General features: G+C 35.1%; 1 protein-coding gene across 1 annotated transcript; it reads left to right on the top strand.

Annotated features, from left to right (window-relative positions):
• Positions 1 to 1,948: 1,948 nt before the first annotated feature.
• LOC306873779 (uncharacterized protein) lies at positions 1,949 to 9,783 on the top strand (the record flags this gene model as incomplete). Its single annotated transcript, XM_079423265.1, has 13 exons — positions 1,949 to 1,996; positions 2,085 to 2,099; positions 2,173 to 2,310; positions 2,612 to 2,731; positions 2,829 to 2,897; positions 2,998 to 3,060; positions 7,782 to 7,850; positions 7,921 to 7,965; positions 8,455 to 8,508; positions 8,733 to 8,930; positions 9,064 to 9,252; positions 9,550 to 9,627; positions 9,751 to 9,783. 13 exons carry the CDS (start codon positions 1,949 to 1,951, stop codon positions 9,781 to 9,783), a joined length of 1,119 nt encoding a protein of 372 aa, XP_079279391.1.
• Between the last annotated feature and the right edge of the window lie 9,138 nt (positions 9,784 to 18,921).

The following is an 18,921-nucleotide window of genomic DNA, read 5'->3' as shown; positions in this document are numbered from 1 at the left end:
TATCTCAAACGTGTTTATACGTTCGAAATAGGGCTGGGCGATATAGCCCCCCCCCCCCCCCCCCCAAATAAAGAAATACTATTGAATTTTCATATCAGTCGATATGATAAATGTCAAATATTTATTTCTTTCAAGTTTAGTGGGTGAAAGTTGTGAAAAGTATTTAAACCAGACATGTTTTTATTGTAGACCACTCTATACAAATGCAATACAAATAACACAAATACACAAAAAACTGATATAGCTTAATAACTGTAATTATATTCCATTACTCCTTTAATACATTTAATGCCTACACATTCAGAATTTAATAAAATTAAATATGAACATCCTACATTTCTGCCACAATGCTGGTGATTTCTCTTTGAAAGAGAAATCTTTCTCTTCTCCTGTTTTCCACGTTTTCCAGTGCTGTTGATAGTGCTGTTGTCGACTGGGAAGTCGTGGCCTAATGGTTAGAGATTCGGACTCGTAAACCAAAGGTTGTGGGTTCGAGTCTCGGGCCGGCAGGGATTGTAGTTGGGGGGAGTGAATGTACAGCGCTCTCTCCACCCTCAATACCACGACTGAGTTTCCCTTGAGCAAGGCACCGAACCCCCAACTGCTCCCTGGGCACCGCAGCATAAATGGCTGCCCACTGCTCCGGGTGTGTGTTCACTGCTGTATGTGTGCACACGTTGGATGGGTTAAATGCTTTTAACAACTGTTCACTGAAAGGTTCTTTGGGGAACCACAACTGGTTCTTCTATGCCATAGCTGTGAAAACTCCCCTTTTGTAACCTTTATTTTTAAAAGTGTAACAATGCAAATTATCTAAGACCTAAGAAGGCCACCTATTTTACTGTGATTTAACTTTTTTTTAATTACTTATAAGGTTGTGATTATAATTTTTTTTGTTTGTTTAAAAAACCTTTTATTACCTATAGTAGTAACTGTTTCAGTTCTCTAAACTCTATGATTGTCAGAATATTGTTTTTTGGAGTAGTTTACTGGGACTTTGCACAGTTTTCTAATGATATTTCTTTTTTTTAAATAAAATTTGAGGGAAATAATAGGAGTATAATTTAGTCATGACATAACCCCCCCCCCCCCCCCCCCCCAAAAGATTCTTAATTAACATGGATTTACAGCATCGATTATACAGAATATATTTTGTTCTTAAACCATGTTTATAAGAAACTGAAAAAAGCACAAATGTCAGGCCATGTTAAAACTGCAAAACCCCCTATAGACTCCAAAGGGTTAAAATCTAAAATAAGGTTTTCTCTGTCAATATATAGGTGTATTTTTAAGTAGAAATTGTCTGAAACAGTCCAGACATCACAATCAAGGCCACATTGCAGCTTTTCAGTTATGATCACTTTTGTGGCATCATGGCCTACAGGGCAGACATTTGTTGACTATACATGACCATGCAAATGATCTAAGAAATTCAGACCAGGGAGATTATAACACAAACCATGTTTTCATATAGGTCATGTGCAAAACTACTGCTCAGACCACATCTCTGTTTTTATATCTGTGCAGGCTGCAGTGAACATGATGATGTCATGCCACTTATGTTGTGTGTACATCTATGCATGTTTAGTCACTCTAAGACCACAAATTCTGTCAAAAGATATCCTTGTGGTAAACTTGAAAATATCTAAATAACATAACCATAACGTAACTAATGCTTCCAAATACCCTGCTGATAAACACAGCTGGAATAGTGTTGAACTCCTATTGGCTGAACTAGATCATTCAGCTCATTAAAAAAGCTTTGGAGATCTCTACTGTACATAGCAGAGCAAATCACTGCTGGAGCGAGAAACAGGTGGGTGCCTACTGAGGTTTTCCACTGAGACACAGGAGAATAAATCTCATTATAGAATGTGTTGGGTGGTTTACTTATGCAGTATTAAATTAAGACTTTATAATTTATTTTTGTAATTTTTCAGATTGCAAGATGAAGAAATTTTTAATAACTTTTATGGTTCTGACCATTAGTGCTGACGTGAGTACACTGATTCAATCTAATTATGTTACTTGATTTATCAGTTCATCCACACATGCTTTGATCACATGCCTTCCTTCTCTTTTAGATCACCTCAGCTAAGGTAAGATCATATCATCAGAATTATATGAGTTAAATTTGTTAACACCGATGCTTTAAGCTGCACTTAATTTTAGAAGCTGCATCTGATCAACGGTCCGAATGGTGGTCTCGTTACTGGTATAAATGGAGTTAACCCTTTACTGGTGGGTGGTCTGAACCCACCTGTGCTGTCTGGTGGTCCTGCTGTTATAGGACAGCCTCCATTAGCACAGGTAGGAACTGAAAGAACAGTTTACCAAATGAAAATTTGCTGAAAATTTACTCAGACCATTCAAGATTTTAATGAGTTTGTTACTTGTGGACCCATTCACTACAGAGGATCCATTGGTGAGCAAGTGAAATAATGCTAAATTTCTCCAAATCTGTTCAGACGAAGTGACAAATTCATCTACAGTACATCTTGGAATGCTCTGCAAATTTAAATTTTTGGGTGAACTATCCTTTAAGCACTTCGTATGTCCCACTAAAAGATTATATCCTACACAGACAATTACAAATTCTTGTGTCTGACAGATTCTGCCTGCTGCAGCTCTTCCTCCATATGTGCTTCAGCAGCCACCTGTGGCCCCAGTTCCCTTCGGTGCCCCCAACATCGGACCTCAGTTGGCTTACCCTTTCACTTCACCTAATGGGGTATTTGTTCATTTTCATTCCCAATGTGTGTGTAACGATATACATTTATTTCTGTCTGAATTCATGTAATTTGGGTTGTGACTGCTCTGATCAACAGGGACTGTCGTATTACATTGGTGGACCCCAGAATCAACCAGCCATAATCCCCCTGCAGCAACAAGTTGTGGTACAAAACAACCTTTCTAGCTCCTAATAATATTCTAATGCTATAAATTATATGTATGTGCTATAAATATGTCAATGAAGCTCATTCTTAATGCTTTTAGGCTGGACAAGTCCCTACTGGAAATAATCAAGCTGTACCACCTGGCTTGCTGACTAGATTTAAGGTACAATTACAGGCAAAACCATTGTTTTAAGGCCAGTTTCTGGACATTAATCCAAAATCTTCTCTAAATACCTTTAACTTTATCCCATTTGCTTGTAGCGTATTGCCTAAAACTACTATACCTAACTATAACTGATATGTGTGTTCTTAGTAAAACATGTACTATAACTTCATTGTTCAGCAATATTCAGTGTTTATGCAATATTCAAAAGGCAGAATTCCTGCCATCCACCTTTCTAACAGTGTAAATAATTTCTTCTCAGCGCTCCTTCCTCAGAAGGACCACTGCAAGAACACCTGTCTCAATCACCCAGGTTTGTAGAAAAAAATATTTTATATCTTTCTAAAATCTATTTAATGGTAGCCTGCATTATAATATGACTTATCATTTGCATACTACAGATGCCAGCTCAAGTTAACCCTGCAGTGTCTGGAAACCCTGTTGGGTAAATCTGAGTGATACATGTGTTGAAATTGCTTAGGTGTGTTTTATACATTGATACAGTTATAGACTGATTTTAATGTACAATAATTAATACTCTTGCTTAGAGAAGTTGATTGAGTTTGTTTCTGTTCACAGATAATTTCAAGAGATATTCTCTTCTCTGCAATACATGTCATTTTTAATGTAGAATAACCAGAATTTACGGCAAAGTAAAATGTAGAGTAAACTGTCTAATGCTTTGCTTTATATTGACAAATTATCACTATTTGTAACAAATGTTTATACTGAATACTCAATAAAAGTCACTAGTTTGTTGCAGCTGTGAATATTTTCTCCTTTGATTTCACCCTCTTAATCATATTATAATATTATGACCACACCTCTTTTTTTTGTTCATTGTGTTACATTGCCATCTACCGGCAACAGTGTTCCTGAAGTTAAAAAAAGCATTTCCACTATGTAATTATTTAAACAATGTAAATTTATGAAATTAATAATATATTCATGCAGTTAATACTATCATCATCTTCACTATCACTGTTTTAAAACAAGTGATTTTATCCATTTGTTTTTCTATTCCCCGTCTCTAATTTGTCTCAGTGCCTCACATTATAGCTGTGCATTCTTTTGTCAGTCTCTGACAATGCTAATTTCTGATATGGGCACTGGTCCAAATAGTGGATTTAAAGAAATCCATTAGAAATATTATAATTCAGACTAAGCATGTCAAAACTATGGTTGGCATCAGGACAGAAAAAGTCACAACTCACCAAGTTTACATTGATACATTTATAGAAAATAAATAAATGAATAAATATAATAAATATTATCAATTATATATATATATATATAATTGATAATATTTATTATATTTATTCATTTGTTTATTATCTATATATATACATGCATAGATAGATATATAGATAGATAGATAGATAGATAGATAGATAGATAGATAGATAGATAGATAGATAGATAGATAGATAGACAAATAAAGACATCAAGCTGCTCAGATTTGTTGGTATTTGATCATAAAAGTTTAGGTCTGTAAGACATTTATTAAACGAGGATGCATTAAATTGATCAAAAGTGTCAGTAAAGACATTTAAAATTATATTTGTACTTTTGAACATTTTGATACATTTTTACTTTTACAGATACATCTAAAAAAATTGGAATATCGTGAAAAAGGTCAATATTTTTTGTCACTCATTTCAGAAAGTGAAACCCATATATTATATAGATTCATTACACATAGAGTGAAATATTTCAAGCCTTTACTTCTTGAAATTTTGATGATTATGGCTTACAGATAATGAAAACCCAAAATTCAGTGTCATAAGATGTTACATAAGTGTTTCCAAAATTCAGTGTCATAAGATGTTACATAAGTGTTTCCAAAATTCAGTGTTACATAAGATGAATAAAAAAAGGATATTTTAAACAGAAATGTCAGGCTTCTGAAAAGTATGTTCATCTCTATGCACTCAATACTTGGTTGGGCCTCCTTTTGCATGAATTACTGCATCAGTGCGGCGTGGCATGGAGGTAATCAGCCTGTGGCACTGCTCAGGTGTAATGGAAGCCCAGGTTGCTTTGATAGCGGCCTTCAGGTCATCTGCATTGTTAGGTCTGGTGTCTCTCATCTTCCTCTTGACAATTCCCCATAGATTCTCGATGGGGTTCAGGTCAGGCGAGTTTGCCAGCCAATCAAGCACAGTAACACCATGGTCATTGAACCAGCTTGGTACCTTTGGCAGTGTGGGCAGGTGCCAAGTCCTGCTGGAAAATGAAATCAGCATCTCCATAAAGCTTGTCAGCAGAAGGAAGCATGAAGTGCTCTAAAATGTCATGGTAAATGGCTGCGTTGACTGTGAACTTCAGAAAACACAGTGGACCAACACCAGCAGATGACATAGCAGCCCAAATCATCACTGACTGTGGAAACGTCACACTGGACTTCAAGCAACATGGATTCTGTGCCTCTCCACTCTTCCTCCAGACTCTGGGACCTTGATTTCCAAATGAAATGCAAAATTTACTTTCATCTGAAAAGAGGACTTTGGACCATTGAGCAACAGGTAAATTCATTTTCTCCACAGCCCAGGTAAGACACTTCTGACATTGTCTCTGGTTCAGAAGTGGCTTGGTAGCCCTTTTCCTGAAGACGTCTGAGCGTGGTGACTCTTGATGCACTGACTCCAGCTTCAATCCACTCCTTGTGAAACTCTCCCAAGTGTTTAAATCAGCTTTGCTTGACAGTATTCTCAAGCTTGTGGTCATCCCTTTTGCTTGTGCACCTTTTCCTACCCAAATTCTTCCTTCCAGTCAACTTTGCATTTAATATGCTTTGATACAGCACTCTGTAAACAGCCAGACCTTTCAGTAATGACCCTCTGTGACTTACTCTCTTTGCGGAGGGCGTCAATGTTCGTCTTCTGGATCATTGCCAAGTCAGCAGTCTTCTCCATTATTGTGGTTTCAAAGAACAAGAGATACCCGGAATTTATACTGTAGCGATGGTCATTAATTGAAACTCAAATGTAAATATTCTAATATTTTGAGATACTGATTTTTGATTTCCATGAGCTGTAAGCTCTAATCATCAAAATTAAAACAAAACATTTTTTTTAATTGTTTTACTTTACATGTAATGAATCTAAAATATATGAAAGCTTTTTGAAATAAGTTACAAGAAAAAGTGAACTTTTTCACGATATTCAAATTTTTTGAGATGACCTGTAATACAGTCATCAAAAATCATATATCATGGTTTCCACACATTAATAAGCACCACAACAGCTTTATTTATTTATTTAACAAACACTTGGAATTCTTTCTAAAGGATGATGTGACAATGGAGTAATGGCTGCTGAATATTTATTACAGAAATAACAGTTTAAAATATATTAAAATAGAAAACAGTTATTTTAAATTGTAACAATATCTCCTGTTTTATTGTATGTTTGATCATTCAGAAAGCGTAAAGGAGCAACTGTATCTAAAGTGCTAGAAAAGAGAGAGTCCATAGTTTCTGTTACATCAAGGTTTTCTGCGCTGTTGGCTATGCTGAGGAATAAATCAGGAAGATTACTTCCAAAGCAGTCTTTTGTGGTAGAGGTGATGGTTCTACCATACTTGTAACAACTAGAATTTACAGTTTTAGCTATATGGAGTTTACACAAGACTAGATAATGATCTGAGATGTCATCGCTTTGCTGCAGAATTTCAACACCACTAACATCAATTCCATGTGACAGTATTAAATCTAGAGTATGATTTCGACAATGAGTAGGTCCTGAAACATGTTGTCTATTATATATTATCACTTTAAACAACAGAGAGTGAAAGTAAGGTAAAGATTCAATAAAAAAGAGCGGAGCTACAAACGCAAACCTCCCAGCAGCACAACAGACAGGGACAGACTGAATCGATCCATATATATAAATATATATATATATATATTGGCTGATTGTATTATAATACCATCTACTGGACAAGTTCCTGAACAGTTTAGAAATGAGAGCGGTCACTACAGCTGAGGAAACACAAACCATTTCAGTCTGCTTCTTCTGTCTGGGATACTCAGCCCCTAAACCATGTAATTATTGAGTGGTGATGACCACACTAATTGCCATAATTATTGTTTTGAAGAGAATGATTCAATCTTGTTTTTTTCATTCTCAGTCAGACAATAATTTGTCTCTTTACCTAACAGAGCAAACAATTCTCCATTCAGCCTGCTTATTAGTCTGTGACAAAGCTCAATCCTGATCTTGGCACTGGTGCATCTGTTCTATATCTGATAAGCATGAAATGTTTTTAGTGACTTTGTATAATATCATAATGATAGTTCTCATCTCATCAAACACACATACTGTACATATACATACTCAAACCCAGACAATAAATTAATGAAAGCAATTATCAGCTCATTTGACCATAATGATACATGTCTATATATGATGCGGTATGGACAAATTGAGACACATGACACACAGTATGTGTCACAACTACAGCAACCTGATATTATAAGAGGGCACACACCAGTTTAAAAGCAAAGGGGGAAAAAACGCAAATAGTTTACAGTTCTGCTCTGCCTCGAATGTACTTATATTTTCTCTAATATTCTGCATTTATTGACTGTAGTATTAGTAGTATATACAGACAGTACCAGTAAGGAGTCTTTTAAAATATATTTCTAAATAGTTTATTTATAATGACTGTATCTTTCTGGTTTTAGTATATGTTCATTCTCATTGATTTTTCTTCCACAGATGACCAAGATGAAGTTTCAGGCCATCTTTTCCATGGCTGGTCTTCTCAGCATTTGCACTTGTGCTCCTGTAAGTCTTCATTGATAAATTCATGTTTTCAGTTTGAATCAATAGTAACAAAACTGTTTGTGTTTCACAGATATACCAGCCACAAATTGGAATAATTGCAAGTAACAGTAATGAGGTATGTTTCTTATGACGTTTTGTCACAAATTCTATACTAATTATTATATATTAAATTCTACCAAGTTTGGGGGCAATAAGAGTTTTTATTTTCTTTTGCTCGCCAAGACTGAATTTATTTGATCAAAAACACAGGAAAACCAGTAATACTGCAAAATATTATTACAAATTAAAATAATTGTTTTCTATTATAATATTTTCAAAGCTGCATTTTCAACATCGATACTCCAGTCTTCAGTGTCACATGACCCTTCAGAGATCCTTCTAAAATGCTGATTTGCTGTTATTTCGAGATTCATTAATTAATAGAAAGTTTAAAAGAACAGCATTTATTTAAAATAGAAATCTTTTGCATAAATGTCTTCACTGTCAAAGCATATATGGTATGTGTATTTATGTAGTGCAGTTTTGGTATAACATTTCTGTTTTCTGTTATATATTCAGTTGTTTTCTGTCATGCTCACAACTGTTACTTGTTCCTTCTTTGTAGGTTTTGCGTTTCAACGGACTCACGCTGGCAGGTGTGGGTTTGGGTCCAGCACAGGTAAATCAACTTCCAGTCACTGAAAAACCCAAAAACAAACTAATATGTAGATAGCTTGAACATTTAAAGGTAAAATCAGGAATAGCATGTGACAGAGATATCTGATTTCTTAACCTGAAACGAGGAATTACTTGGTATCTTAATATGGTGTTCTGTTGGTAGCCTATAGTATGGTGCTTATATTATATGTGGCTCATTTGAATCTCTGCTTTCTTTCTCCTCAGGGAACTGCATTTTTCCCTCCCTTCCTGATCCAGCAGCAGCCCCCACAGGTGCTGAACTTTAACCCTGCGATGCAGGGACCCTTCCTGCCTCCTCAAATAAACCAGCTGAACCCAGCACAGTTGCCCCCATTTCAGCAGGAGCAGCCTATACCTGGCATCATTCCCAACAACGGCTTACCAGCACAGAACTTTCCCCCGGTACAGACAGACTTCTAAGGGAACATCATGCACTTGTGGATTTGTATTTATTTTTGGTCCTTATCCACAAGTTTTTTTTAATTATTCTCACAGATTTTTCCGGAGAGTAAAAAAAGTAATATTTTGTTTTTAGGGCTTTCCATTCTTCCTGACTAATCTATATCCTATGAGGAACACTCCTGTAAGACTGACACCAAACCAGAATGCTGGCCCGAGTGTTCAATCCCAGGACACCATGCAACCAATGCAGCCAATGCAACCAATGCAGCCAATGCAGCCAATGCAACCAATCCAACCAATCCAACCAATCCAACCAATCCAGGTATTGTAAAGCCTTTTCTCACAGGCAAAAATGTGATTTTTACAAAGAAAAATCATTAAATGAAAAGCGTATTATCTCCATGAAGGAAACCACAAACATGCATTTTTATCTGACATAACTAAAAAATATTACATGTGTTTAATATAAAAAATATGTAATACATAATTATTTTTAAAAAATAGTTTAATAAACATTTAATATTAAATTATTAAATTTAATTACATTAACCGCATTACTCTGATGTCGTTTGTAGGCTTGTATTTGAATTTTCTTCAGAAAATATTTCAAATTTTCCAGAACAGGGGGAAGCCAGACCCGAAGGTAACGTCTGCTCCTGATTACCGTGGTGATCGGCCCGGCCCTGGAACTGGAGAGGTTTTTTCAGAAGTTATCTTTTGTTAACATGTTGTTAATAACCAAACATGACAAAACATGACTGGGCTGAATTATTACCGTAGAATTTGTAGACAGTTTGTTAACCAATCCCGTCTCTGACAGGGTCATCCTGGGTTCCCATTGTTTGAGCCCTAGGCTCAGAAGATTTCATTATTAAAAAGGTATTAAAACTTTTCTAAATTGTATATTCTAATAGGATATCATACCAATTAATTGATTAGAATGTAAATTTGTTGTTGGTTCTCCAGATATCCCACCATGAAGACCCCTCACAGGAGACATTTTTGTTCAACTTGGACATATCCATATGTTACCAAATAAATAAAAGATGCTCTATTTATTTTGTCTAAAGGGATTTTTTTTTTTCATGTTGAATATACTCCTTTTTACTCCTCCTAAAAACTTGATTAAGAACAGTGCTCATATGTATTAACTATTAAGAATACACTTCAATGACAAAATGATCAAAGTCACAATGTTGATGCTGGAAATTTTATTGAACAGATTCTCAACAGTAATGATTAAAGAAAAAAATAAAATCACAAATATGCATTAATTAGCTATAAAATAATCAAAAAAAATCTATATTACACATTAAATTCTATTGCTGAATTATATAATAGCTGGATGTTCATCTGTGGAAAAAGAAAAAGAGGTTATTCAAAGCCAAAATGAAGTTTTTAATCAAACTAAGTACAGCAATCTGCCTTACCAGTGTAATTATTGTACATGATTCTTTTCTAGTTTGTCCCACGATCACTTTCAGACTCCGCCTGGAGAATCAGAGTCAAAAGCAATGTTGAATAAATAAATAAATATAATAAGAGAATCTAAAATGTATACTCAAATACTTCAAAACCAGTCACTCTTAACTTGGGAACCAAAATACTGACCTTCATGAATGAGGGGAGCTGCAAAAACAAGCGGGAAATAAAAAAAAAAAACAAACAAACATTGAAACAAGAAAGAGAATGCAGTTAGATGAACTGGCAGATGTTTATAATGTAACTGATGTGATATTAGTACATATTCCTGATTACTTACAAGCTGTGTAATCCCATATTCAAATGAGATTTTTTGCTGTGGGGAACAAATATACAATAGACTGTTGTGTTGTTTAAAAAAACTATATTTAGTGGCCAGATATTCAAGGTCATTGATACTCCAGTCTCCAGATGAAGATGAAGATGATATGACTTACCGTTGCAGTTGGGTTGTAAATGAGCTTCACATAAGGCTGTTAGATATGGAAAGTGTATTTACAGATTTGGTAAACTGAATTTAAATGTACTTTTAATGGTATCTTTCTTTAATATATGTTATCTTTCTATTTATTTGATATATTTTATTAATCATGATGAATGTTCATTATAGTGCCTGTTACCTGAGGGCCGTAGAGGGAGAAACCCTGACCATACTAAACGTGATAAAAACATTTATTAATTACACAACTAAGAAATCATGTGGAATCTATTTCACAATAATAAAACACGTTTTATATAAAAAAAAAAACTTTACCCCCAGTTCCTGAGGTCTATTCACTCCACCCTGTAAATAAGTCACATTTTTGGAATATGAAACATTACTATATCTATAAGAGAGATTTATAAAAAAATTGAATTACAACTTCAATACCTTTTTTGGTGGCTGCATCTGCCCTTTGCCCTGGATGGGAAGAAGGTATTTTCTGTGCATATCATAAAACTTTAAAATGTACTTTCTTATTACTTTTTGTCTGTTTAAATTATAACTCTCATTAAACAAATTCAAAAAAAATTAAACAAAGTATGAAATAAAAAGACATATTGTACACTATTGCAAATGGTAAATGAACGGCAACGTATTATCTTTAGACTGTTTACACTTAGACTGTTTCATTCACTTACTTTTGGTAAGAGGAACACATTCTCTCCCTGAAACAAAAGCAAAAATGTATTCTGATTTTATCTTCTGTTTTATTGTATTTTTTGTATCTTGAAATACAGTATGTTAGGTTAATTAATATCAATTTCCCCAGTATGGTGGCATTACCTCCTTTAGATGGAAAGCACTAATATTCTGTTTAGGGGAGAACATATGTATTTGTTTATTTATTGTTGCTTTTTGATATATTTGCTCATCTCAGAATATTAAAGTTTACTTCTATTTCTGGGTACAAAACAACAGCACCGTAAGTTTCACGCACCTGCAAAGTGACATTGTCAGCCTACGTTGATCCAAGTGAATAAAAATATTAAACAAAGATTACAGACGTGATATGCATACAGTTCATGACATTTAATGTCTTTGGTTAAATCAAAATCTTACCTTGAAGATTGTAATGAACTGCCTGTTATTCTAGAAAATGAATCAAAGTAAACTCATAAATCTATACACAATCAATAACAACTGAACATAAAACCCTGTTTATTCCATGAATGAATTTGTGAAAAGTGCATGTTAATATTAGCAGTATGAGCTTACCATCATGTTGGGACTCAAAGGTTTTCCAAAGAGTGGATTTATTTGATTCTCTTTAGCCCCATCTTCTGGAGCTTGAGTTGGGCGCGTCGGCATCCTATCCAGCTGAAGGCATTTAACAACATTAATAATTAATATTCATATTTCAGCAAATATTCTATTATTCCACAATAAATATGTTTGTCCCAGAATGAGGGCCATGGCATATTGTTTTCATGTCTTAAAGACTAAAGGAACTCCAGGAACTCAAGTCTCTAGGCATTAAAAGTGCAGTCTAACTTACTTTGTAAGAAGGTCTACCAGATCTCCCATTCCTCTGTGGTTTTCTGACTCCTTCCCATCTATGCCACTGTTCGCTCCGCTGTGTACAGCAGAAGATAAAACTAATGTTTATTGTACTGCATAATGATTGCAAACTTCGCAAAAAGTATTGTAAATGTTGCTCACCCTGTCTCCTCCATTTTGACCAGGGAACACTGTATCTTGTCCAAATGGAGAGCCGTTAGATGGATCTTGTGCGTGTCGCTCAGGTTCATCCGGGTACAATAGGCCCACTGGATATGGCTGTAGTGAGTGACATTTTGAAGTAAAACTACCCTAAATCATTTTAGAGTTATGAATCAAGAAGAAAAACGTACAAAAATCGGACGTCCAAAATTCTGCTCCCATCTGTGCCTGATTGGAGTTGGCTGTGGTACTTTTACTCCTCCATCTTCTGGATCTGGGAAATATTGCTCTCTATTCACTGGGCTAACTCGATCCCAGTGGTTTCTGTCATTGGGTTAATAAAAAAGCATTAATGCATTAAATGTTTCTGACACCCGCCGTGACAATAATAAAATGTAAAACAGTGTGAAACTCCACCATGATACTTAAATACACTGATAAACTGTATACCCAACATATCTCTCAGAATGCTGCTACTCACTTGAGCCGCCACCACAACACATGAAAATGCCACCAGAAACCACATTTTCAGCATTAAATTTAAGTTAAATAGTAGCTGATGTGGCACCAGAATCGAAGACTTTGACTCAAAGTGTGTGCCTGTTTCTAGCCATGTCACATTGGTCGTGCTTCTCTCTTTATAAAAGCCAGTTGTTGAGCAATTGTCACTGTTGTTGTGGATCATTTGTTTTGAACAAGGACTAATCAATTGTTAGAGAAATTGTTGCTAAAAATGCTAATACAAAGCTGAAGTCATTTAAGGTGGGTATGTTGTAGTTCATTCAAGCATTTTATAACATTACAAAATTCTTGCTTCAAAGAGATGTAAGTGTATGGACTTTCTTATAATTCTCTCTCTATTGCAATATCAGTCAGATAGATTAAAGAAAGCCGCAGAGGAGTGTCTTGTGTAGGAGGGATTGTACTGATTGCTAAACTAATTTGTTGCCTTAAGCCCTCCTAATGTTTTAGGATCCACCCCGTGCATGTAGCAACAGCAGTCAGCAATTTAGGCATTAAATTAACAGAGGGGTGTGATATCTATTGCTGTATTTAAATCCTCTGGCTGTTCAAATTATTATTATATTTCTAGGCATTAGAGCAATAAATATTCTTCCGAAGAATATTATTTCTGCTGCTTTGGAGAATTATACTCTTTGACAGAAACATGAAGACAGTAATCTTACTTGCATGTCTTTTTGGTCTGGCTTTCCAGGTAGGTTTCAAAAGCTATACTTTTGCATTTTACACACTTATAGTTGCATGTAAATAATGTGACAGTGATAACAATGATTTTTTAAATTGCAATTAGGCTGAAGCTCACCAGCGTGTGGCTCGCTCATTATCCAGCTCGGATTCTGATGAGGTTAGTCAAACAATATACCTCAAGGATAAATATGTAAAATTCAAGATAATGTTTTAATTGCTTGCATATCTGTCATAATGTCTCTTATCAGACTGGAGCTTTTTTCCCCAATCTGCGTCAACCTTTCCCGATTCTCAGCTACGACCAGTTCCTTCAGCTGCTGATGGCCCTTTACTCTAGAACTGTCCCAAATCCAGCCCCTGCTCCGGTGCCAACTCCCCCTGCTGCCCCATTCACTGCCCCAAACCCGGTGCCAACCCTCGCACCTATTACAGCACGCTAAGGCCTGCTCCTTTGCTGAGAATAATTACACTTTTCTGTTTTCATGTGTCTAAATAATGATTAGAAGAGCTCTAGTGATATTAGTCTACTGTCTATTTGAAATAGAAAAAAATAAATTAAAAAAATAGTAGAAATGCTAAAGCAAATCAACACTTTATGGACAGCCTGGAACATTAGAATAATTACTACACAAGTGCAATTTATACGGGAGATAAAAACTGTCAACTGATTAATTTTTTGTTGTTGTTCTCATTGTATTTCAGCATTTGTTATCATTAAAACAATTTTGCTTCTAACAATTTTACTGCCTGTGTGTGTGATTCAGTATTTTGGATGTTAGAAGTTTTCATTTATGAATAAAAACGCGACTAATACATTTCACATGTCAGACCTCATATAGCAACTTTGGAAATAAAGTCGCTTGAATCACAAAGAGGGAATAAGAAAAAGAGCGAGTAGTAAAATAAATGCGTGCTTATGGAGATGAAGTAACAAATAAATAATAAAGCAACAAAAAGTCAAATCATATGAGTGAAAATAGGAGTGTTGCTACTAACAAATACAAATCTTGCATGCCAAATGTTAGGTTTGGTTTAAAATATTACAAACTTGGATAACCAAAGCATTCTGACACCATATTTCATTTATTATGATTTACTTGATTGTAATGACTGAAATAATCTGGAAACAACCAGAAAAGTATTGATAACAAAACCTGAAGAGATCTTGTGGCTCATTATATAACAAGCACTGTATTAGCAAAGCTCAAGTTTGAATGTGCTGAAATGAATTTTGAAGACAACTATCAATAATTAATGCAACTTAACACAAACAATCACTATTATTATATTTTCTCTCTGTTTTAATACTATGATTACTACACTCACAACCCCTAAAACCACCTGTGCTCAAACCATAACTCAATACACTACACTATTTTAAAATATATAATAAACTTAAGAACAAAAAATTTATAACTAAAATAATAAAAATAAAATAATATATACTGTATATTTAACTATAAATGTATATCTGTTAGAGAACAAATCAGCACAGATATTTATGGTTTTTAAGAACTCATCACAATCATCCTTCATACTAAAATATTTTCCCCATATTTCATGTCTCAAGCTTTTTAAATAGCATACATTTTTTTTAAATAACATAATCATAAGAGTTTTTTCCACTTATTTTTTGTAGCAATATTCCAATTACTTTTGATATTCTATATATTTTTGAAGATATCTAGAATGACACAGATGAGGAAGGTTATTATTTATTATCAAAGTATCGCAGTCACATCGAGCCATAAGGTGTGCCTTAATCTTTTGTTTTGATTGTGTTGCATAAACTCAGTTTAAGTATGTACACAATTAATATACCATAAAAAGGCAACCATGTGACTCATTTCCCTATTTCCCAATTGCTGAGTAAAGTCTAACTTGCTAAATACTATGGATCACTTTTTTTTTTTAATGTGTCACTGTGTCACTTCTGCTGATTGGCCAGTTGCATGTCAATAATGTATATATAAAGCATATATCACTGCTGTTTTGATGCCACACAGACAAGTTTCTCAAACATTTGGCATAAAGGTAAGAGGCAAATGCAGCATTTACTATTATATTTGGTCACTCAGACATTTTTCTCCAATGCAATTTACACTTTTTCTATTAGATCATCAGAGCCGCTCTCCTCGAGAACCATGAAATCATTCCTCATCATTGCTTGCATCTTTGGACTATGCTGTGCCGTACTAGTTAGTGTCATTCCTTTTTAATTGCATGTACATGTGAATTTTATATGCATTTTTACTACCACATTGTTCTGTAAAGTAATTTATAACAATGGAAATGAAGTGATGATGGTGATTTAAGATAAAGATGCAAAATGACAAATTCATTTTCCTTTTTTAGGCAGAGGATGAAGAACTTCGAGAGAAACGCTCATCAAGCCGTTCTTCAGAGGTCAGTTTGAAATCTAAAACAAAAACCATTGCATAAAATCCTTGAGTCAATGATTTATTTCAATTAATAATTTTTTTAGACAACATTCTGAATGTATTGTATATTTTTGTCTTTATTTTGACATCTGTTTTATATAGACTCCTTTCAATAGAAATCTTACACGTTCTACTGATATTTCTACAGAGACAGCCTGGAGGCTTCTTCAACCCGTACCCATTTCAGCGTCCCTACCCATACTTCCCCCCTTACCAACCTCAGCCTCTGCCTCAACCTCTGCCACCAAACAACAATGCTCTCCTCAGTCTCTTGCCATTCATCTTAGCACAGCTGGCATCCAACACCCCTGCTCCGGCACCGGCCCCCGCACCTGCCCCGGCCCCGGCCCCGGCCCCTGCACCAGCCCCTGCACCAGCCCCAGCCCCAGCTCCTGCCCCTGGAGGGAGATAAGACACCAGTTAAAACTAAGCATGTATCTGACTGACTTGATACTCTTGCTCTTGGTATATTAAAACAAATAAACTTTGGATCGTTGAATCATGCATTTGAGTTTGTGTTATTCTTTTAAATGTATAGGAAAATGTACAGTATCAGATTTTTTAGTGTTTTTATTAAGATATAGCATGCAGCCAAAATTTTTTTAATTATCCAACAGATAATAGTCCTTTAATCTGTTTTGAGCAGCGTTCCAAGTACCAGGACTTCTTTGAGTCTCTGACAGACTGTCAGTATGTAATATGTGTATTTTTCAGGGAGTATTTCTGCAGGTACACATGCCAGTAGACGGCGACAAGTTATTGATTTTTGTTCAGGAAGGAAACAAGTTAGTGAATCATTGAATCATTCACAAATCGGATTCGAGAACAACACAACATTACTGCATGTAACAATGGGTCCTCTGTGGCTTTGTTTAGAGATATTTTCATTGATGGAGTTCTTAATTTCCTCTTTATTGAACTGTTAGCCTATATAAGGAATGCTTGTCACTCCAGTAACTTCTCAGAAACAGTTGCTTGTTTAGAGACGTTTTTGAATTGTAATGGAGGCTTCAACATTTCTTGAATTTACTGTTGTTTAAAAGCAATAATGTAGCCTATATATTTTGAAAAGTGTAGGTCTTTTTAATTACACTTGCGAGAGTGAGTTAATGTGACAAGGCAGAATGTTATTATTTTTTTTTTTGTTCATGTTCTCTGAATGAAAAAGTACATACTTATGCAGAGGCGCATGCAAGTTTTGGGACTGATTTTTTGCTTTTTTTTGTTGCTTAAACCACGCTGTCAATCATCTTGTTAACTTTATCATATGCAAACTCCTCATATCATTTCATGTATTCTACTCAACAATTCCTCCAACCATATTGGAGAGACAAGTGGCATGTCTACCTGCCAGGCTTTCATGGAGAATTAACACTTAATGGCCAAACATATCTGATTTCCAGTTGTGCTGTTTGGATTTTTTCAAAAGTTATTAATGTTGTTCCAGGTGAAATATAACATGGATGACTTATTTGAATAAATAAATGCATTCATGTTTGTAGTTATGAAATAAAAATGACAAATCTTCCTCCACAGCACAAGGGACATAACAAACACTCAAAGACACTTGTTTGGTTCATGAGTAAATTAGCTTTTTTTGAACAAATCTGGATTGTGGATTGTGTTTACAGACAGTGGTTTCTGGAAGTATTCCTGGGCCCATTTAGTAATGTCAATGACAAAATCATGCCGATGAGTGATGCAGTGTCGTCTGAGGGCCTGAAGACCACGGGCATCCAACAAAGGTCTTCGGCCTTGTCCCTTACGTGCAGAGATTTCTCCAGTTTCTCTGAATCTTTTGATGATGTTAGGCACTGTAGATGATGAGATTTGCAAAGCCTTTGCCATTTGACGTTCAGGAACATTGTTTTTAAAGTATTCCACAATTTTTTACGCACTCTTTCACAGATTGGAGAGCCTCTGCCCATCTTCACTTCTGAGAGACTCTGCCTCTCCAAGACTTCCCTTTTATAGCTAATCATGTTACAGACCTGATGTCAATTAACTTAATTAGTTGCTAGATGTTCTCCCAGCTAAATCTAATCAAAATTTCTTGCTTTTTCAACCCTTTGTTATCCTTTTGTTGTCCCCATGACAACTTTTTTGAGACATGTAGCAGGCATCAAATTTGAAATGAGCTCATTTAGTGGATAAAAGTGTAAAATGTCTCTGTTTAAACATTTATGTTCTCTATGTTCTATTGTGAATAAAATCCACGATTATCAGAGATTAGCTAATCCTCTGTAGCAATGTGTCCAGGAAGTTTTTAAGATGTTCCTAGGATGTCATAATTGCACAAACTGACAGTGAGCTTTTGTGGATTTGGGGGATTTTAAGGATTACGACATGACTAAATATTGTCCTTATAGATTAAGGTTTGTAAAATAAGTAAAAAAGTAAATGCATGTGCTAGATCTCTTTGATGAGTCCATTCGAGTGCTTTTTACTGGGTTGGGATAAATCTCAGTGTATTCACATTTCCTTCAGGACATCAAGAAGACTCAATGTGTTGCAGGGCTGTAAGTATAGATAAATATACGCTTCACTATTTTTGTTACTTTGAGTTAACGTTATTTTCATTGAATTCATTGAAGTATAGGGAAGACTGAGGCAAGGTGTCACACTTTGTACTCTTGAATGTTACTTAGTTTTGAAAATATGTACAAAAATCATCTAAATTAAGCAACATGAAGCCACTGAACATTTTCAATGACAA

Source organism: Barbus barbus (assembly GCF_936440315.1).
Source record: "Barbus barbus genome assembly, chromosome: 8".
Classification (NCBI taxonomy): domain Eukaryota; kingdom Metazoa; phylum Chordata; class Actinopteri; order Cypriniformes; family Cyprinidae; genus Barbus; species Barbus barbus.
Note: the sequence above shows the minus strand (reverse complement) of the source record. Positions and strands in the feature narration are given on the sequence as shown.